This window comes from Bidens hawaiensis, unplaced genomic scaffold (assembly GCF_021521415.1).
Source record: "Bidens hawaiensis isolate Kalapana, Puna unplaced genomic scaffold, B.hawaiensis_p1.1 tig00028294_1, whole genome shotgun sequence".
Taxonomy (NCBI): domain Eukaryota; kingdom Viridiplantae; phylum Streptophyta; class Magnoliopsida; order Asterales; family Asteraceae; genus Bidens; species Bidens hawaiensis.
Window position 1 is genome coordinate 155,991 of NW_027494616.1, and position 5,762 is coordinate 161,752.

Consider the following 5,762-nt stretch of genomic DNA (forward strand, 5'->3'; position numbering starts at 1 on the left):
ACATGCTTACCCCTGCCCAGCCAAACACAAGAACATCCGCAGGTAGATCTTCCCTCATGCGGATCAGTCAAAAAGTTAACAGGTGCCTCTTTCTAATTTTAATTTTATTTAAACCAAGTGATTTTAACTCATCTCCACGTAAATGCATGCCATCATGTTTTATGCATTGGTATCAACCTTTTTATTCATCATCCAACTTACATACCTCATATACCAATATGACTCGTTTTTAACCACTTTAGCACGATATAGTTTACACATGTTTAGTTATCGCCCGATAGTATTGTTACAAACGTCAACAGACGGGGACAAGAGCTTCCGAAAAGCATACAACCATCATCCTTTCAAATATTCACATATTTACAACATTTTTATAGCTACATAGATACCATTATTTACTTAGGAACCCAACTTTGCATGCCAATTATTTACAGAATGAATCATCCTGCAACAACACATAAAAAAGAACATATATATGTTAGGATTACTACTTTAAAGGCGTTTAGATTTGAATGAAGTTTAGAGTACCTGTTACGCCCAGTTTCTCTTTGATCTGAGTCGAGTGAGTTTATCCCTCCACTGAGCTGTGAAATCGCAACAAAGCAATCAAACAATCTTATTAAAGACGGAAGATTTAGATACAAGGGTAAAATGGTCAAAACAAAAATAGTATGAAGAGTAACATACCTGCATCTCTATAGCGTTCCTCAACAGCAGCAATAAGCATGTTTCGTACAAGATTAAACTCCTTGGTTTCAACACACGGCTGCCCACTTGGTCTGACACGTGTTACAATCTTTGTCAGTATTTATTATGCTTCCATAACGTAATATCATGTATAAAAAGTGAACGTTTTTATACCGATCGAGCTCCTTAAAAGTTAGACCCTCCGAAGAACCCTGGAACGAGAGCTTTGCAGATTCAACAACCTTCATGCCATCACTTTGTGCCAAAAACTTGTTCACTTGTATCGGCACCTACAATAATATATTAATAATGAAAAATGATAAGCTTTCTAGTGTTCAGATGAAATTGATAAATATCGTGATTGTATACCTTGCACCTCACAGCAATATTGATGGCATCGGAGGGCCGGAGATCAAAGCTAACACAGTCATTTTCATCATCCACCTGAACTTATATAAAAATTACTATAATTTAGTTAAACATAATCACTAGTGCTTTCAATACATTATCAACTAAATTGTTAGTTAGAAGTCAATACCTTTGTTAGATATAACCGAGCAAAATAGGCCTCATGTATTCTCTTGGTCACACGAACAAGCTCGACCTTGAAAAAGTAAACAAGAAAACATGTAAGTCCAACATAATACTTCTTTCTCCTAAACAGAGTTACTCTATTAAGAAGATAATAGTCTAAGACAATGTTTATTTTAATTATCAAAATACCATCATTGCTTATTTTACTCATTAACCCTAAATAATGAAATTTATGCAGATTTACTACAACAATAGACTTACTTTATAGCCCATCTTATCAATCATATCCTTCACCACATTATACATAGTTGGCCTCGCCTATAACGGAAACACAATATTTCAATCAATACAAAACAAATACATAAAAAGGCAACAAATTTTAATGTCTTAATTATAAAACATACGATCTGCACATTACGCATAGCTGCCAAAAGCAATACACTAGGCGTCTCCACTGTCAAGAATAAAGCATGAATTCATAACATCGCGTAATTAAATACGGCTCTATAAACTTTAATTAAATAAACGTACAAACGATTATAGGAAGTAAAAGGCCGGTCCCATCTTCCATTTTCAGCACAATTGCAGGATGTGGAGCATAAACAGGCAAATGACCACCTTGAGGATTGTTATGAGCACACCTTAAATGCTTTCCGTCCCTCATTTTAATTATGAAACCATCGGGACCACTCTTCACCTCAACTAAATTCGAAACAAAAAAAAAAACATATTTCACCAATAAGATAACTTCTGTAGGCGAAAAACAATTCGACATTACTAATAATAATATTACCAGCTTCAAGCACACTGGAATTGACATAATCTAAATCATTTTCATTGAAGCTTTCAGCCATGCTACCATTTCCATTTGAAGACGAACTGAAACTACACGTCACGGTTTTTGACATGCGTTGTTTGCGCACTTGAACCCTAGGGTTGTTAACACCTTTAAATCCAGATATTCCACTTTTTTGAATCTTGGCCCTCATTAAAGACCCCTCAATTGCAGGAACTGCATGGACCCCACTTTGTTTCCTACAGACGGAAGGGCAAACAACTCGACCTTGCAAAGTACTCATTTCCCTGTTATAGTAAGCAATAATAAACACACACACACGGTTACGCATTTAATCAAGAAAATGAAGCTAGATTCTTAAAACCAAGAATTCATTATTTCAGCTCAAAGTACATCATATAATCACTATTACAACATGATAACAAACATGATCCAACAATCTAATGCATTGTTATATCATCAATAATCAATTATAATGAACATGTAAAAAATGAAAGTCCCGAGTTCAAGTTCCAGTCTTTTTTGCTTATTTCTATAGGTGATTAGATCAAGAAATGATATGAGTCAACATGAAACAAATTAAGGGTCCATTATAGTAAATCTGCTACATTTTTATAAAAATCAGACAATCAAATTATTATAAGTTTATTATCATTTTATGCTAGATATGTTTTCTTGCAGAAGATCAGTTACTACTTTAGCCCTAATAAAATCATATATTTTGTGCAAATAATTAAGGCCACATAACCACCATAAACAACATAAAAATTCAATTTTTACAATTTCATATGCTCTATTTATTTTAAATCAGATCAAAATAATTCAGATCATATATATTACCAACACCTAACACACAAACAGTATTAAAAAAATATTAATAATAATAATCAAAATCAGCACTTTTTCTACAAACAAGCAAATACCCAGATAAAATTAAACATTAATTAACAGATTAATCGATTTGAATTACTCACCAGTGCAAAAGTTGACCTAATTAAAGTCAAGATCGCAAATTCAGACTCAAATTGAAAGTAATTCGATAAAAATTCCGAATTAAATCATATGAAACGCGTCAATTGTTTGATAAATTAGCCATCGGTGTGATGAATTGATGAAATGAATATCAAATTATAGAAACCCTAAAAAATAATAATAATAATTTGGATAAAAGGGAAGAAGATAAGAGATTCTTTTGTGTGAGAGGATAGACAAGAACGACTTTTAAGGGGGTTTCTGTTCAGATAATTAATTATTTGTTTCTTGGGATATTACCAAAATGTCCTTTTCTTTGGAAAGCTTCTAGTTAAACCGATTGTATATAATAATATCTTTTAAATTGTAATTCTTCGTTCCTTTAATATAACTCTTTTCGCAGTAAAGTTCTTTTTTTTTAACGACCAACTAAGTAACGTCGGGTACTTCGTACGCGGTTCCCATTGGCTAAAGGTAGCCCGAGCCGGCCACTAGTCCGGACGGACGAAGCCCCTAGCGGTCCACCTATTGAGGGATTCACCGGATAAAACCCGACCCCCGCGCCCGCCAAATGGCACGACAGTGAGGAGCCGGTAAAACCGGGTGAGATCAGGATTCGAACCCTGGCAAGCCAGGGTCATCACTCATATCTCCCATATAAATTGGTGATAATGAGGTTTGAACCCCCTACTTCTCACTAGTAAAGTAAGTGCTCTATCATTGAGCTACAACCAATTTATAGCGTCTTTGAGCCGGCCAGGGCGCGAGTTCAAGCCCCGGCCAACGCAAACCTTTTTTTCACAGTAAAGTTCTATGTTTGAATCTGATTATAACTTGAATTAGGCTTTTAAACTGCAGGTTTTTTCGAAATAGGAGATAGTCGTATTCATTGATATATAGAAACAAATAAATGGTTTTATATTGTTATACTAGCTTTTAGCCCGCGTATTCACGGGTTTTATTTTATATTTTTCGTTTACACTATTATGAATATATATGTTTCTTGGTGGTTCGCCCCAACTGTAACCATAGGAGCATATTGACATTTATTTATTTGTTAAAATGAATAAAAAACTACTTAGTTAACAACGTTTTACATGATAAAATAGGCCTATGAATGATCGGAAATTTTTCGTGAATTAATTGACTGGAAGTTCTTTTATTTAATAAAATGAACGGACATGAACAAAACAAACAAACACAGGTTTTGTTTGTTCAGTTATGTCCGTAAACGTCCGTTGATGTTTTTTCTTTTATGTTCATTTACGATGTTCGTTTGCCTATATGCGTATACTTGGTTATGTTTTTTTCAATTATGTTCGTCTATGTTAGTTTAGGTTTTAATTGAGCGAACATGAACGAACGCGAACATGTTTGTTTTCTTAATGAGCGAACATGAAAACAAAAATTTGTTTGATTATATTTTCGTGTTAAATGAAAGTAAAATGAAGAAACGCCCATTACTTTTGTAGCATAAAGCCCGATTAGAACATAAACAAATATTTTGATGATTAGATTGTCGGTGTTTACTTTTAAGGATCATTTACAAAATGTTACATGAGCACAAAATTTTGTTAGATTATATGTTTGTGTTCATGTTTGGTTAAGGTTAAATGATCAAACACGGATATGAAACAATTCGTGTTATATTATACGCCAATATGTAGATACAGATTACATATAAAGATATGAATTATATATTATTCCTCAGACATTTATTATAAATCAAGTTAATTCCACTCAAATAGATTTTATAAATTTACGGTATAATTTTTTGACAATGTTTTTACCATATCATAAACATTTCAATCAACATAAGATTAAGGTAAAACATCCATACGTGAATTGTCTTTACAGTAAAACATTTCAATTAGCTTGCTTGTTGTATCAATTCGTTGCGCCATATGTAAATTTATTCTATAAGAGTTGACTATATGATTCTTGCCATTTCAATATGACATACTCGTATTCAGATTTTACATCAAAACACCCCCTAAATCTATTGTAATTTTAGATAGTTGTATCTTAAATGCGCATACCCGTGTGAAGCCTTTCAGCATCGTACCAATAGTTTGAATTGCAAACCAGTACATGTTGGAATCAATAGGTTGGCGAGTCTCTAATAGCACAAAGTCGAAGAAACATGTCAGAATAAAGTTTAAGAAACTTTAAACTTTTTCCATTGGAGTAAAATTAACAACCAGATTACTTATCTATCTAAATCTGACCTGAAAATCATTGCAATTGTAACACAAGAAGATTGATTTATTATCTACTAAAGGTTAACATATATCTTCATTTGAAAACTAAAACAAAGGAAATATATGTGTCTATAAATACATATGTATTTTTCTTTTCATATAGTAAGAGTTTGGATGTGGGAGACCAGCAATATCCTTGAAAATTCACCAAGTATTTGTATTTAATGCTTCCGAGAATCTCGAGCTCCCTCTCAAAAACTTTTCTTTTACTCTAATAATTCATTTCGATTTTTCTAATACGTAGTTAAAACTTTTCTTAGATTTTAAAGATTTTATATTATGATAATTCTCAAGATTCATATTTAAATTTTTAATTTTTAAAGATTTTTAGATTCTAATAATTCTAATATTTTTAAATTATAATTTCATTTTGATTTATTCTTAGTTTGAGCAAACCAAATAGTTGATTTAAAAAAAAAACCTTTATATGTGACTAATAATCGGTTAAGTATTGCAGTTGACTTTTAAAGTCATACGATACACAGGGTGCATTTTTGGTTTCCTACGTTTTC

The 5,762-nt window shown here is 32.5% G+C and overlaps 1 protein-coding gene across 2 annotated transcripts; it reads right to left on the reverse strand.

Moving 5' to 3' along the window:
* Nucleotides 1-209: 209 nt before the first annotated feature.
* LOC143576767 (bifunctional nuclease 2-like) lies at nt 210-3,234 on the reverse strand. Of its 2 annotated transcripts, none has more exons than XM_077060796.1 (11): nt 2,995-3,234; nt 2,015-2,306; nt 1,753-1,923; nt 1,626-1,675; nt 1,483-1,539; nt 1,226-1,291; nt 1,057-1,131; nt 862-977; nt 688-779; nt 529-584; nt 210-445 (listed from the first exon to the last, which is right to left on the reverse strand). In XM_077060796.1, the coding sequence occupies exons 2-10, from the start codon at nt 2,298-2,300 to the stop codon at nt 532-534; spliced, it is 966 nt and encodes a 321-aa protein (XP_076916911.1). In that variant the 5' UTR covers nt 2,301-2,306; nt 2,995-3,234; the 3' UTR covers nt 210-445; nt 529-531. The 2 variants fall into 2 exon arrangements, with proteins under 2 accessions (XP_076916911.1, XP_076916910.1); XM_077060795.1 differs by having other exon boundaries at nt 2,015-2,304; nt 2,992-3,234.
* Between the last annotated feature and the right edge of the window lie 2,528 nt (nt 3,235-5,762).

Excerpts from the sequence above, each read along its gene's own strand:
- LOC143576767 (XM_077060796.1), bottom strand. The coding sequence starts at position 2,300 with ATGAGTACTTTGCAAGGTCGAGTTGTTTGCCCTTCCGTCTGTAGGAAA. Across the intron at positions 1,292-1,482 it reads TTGATAAGATGGGCTATAAA|GTCGAGCTTGTTCGTGTGAC; the intron begins GTAAGTCTATTG and ends TACTTTTTCAAG. Across the intron at positions 978-1,056 it reads ATATTGCTGTGAGGTGCAAG|GTGCCGATACAAGTGAACAA; the intron begins GTATACAATCAC and ends ATATTATTGTAG.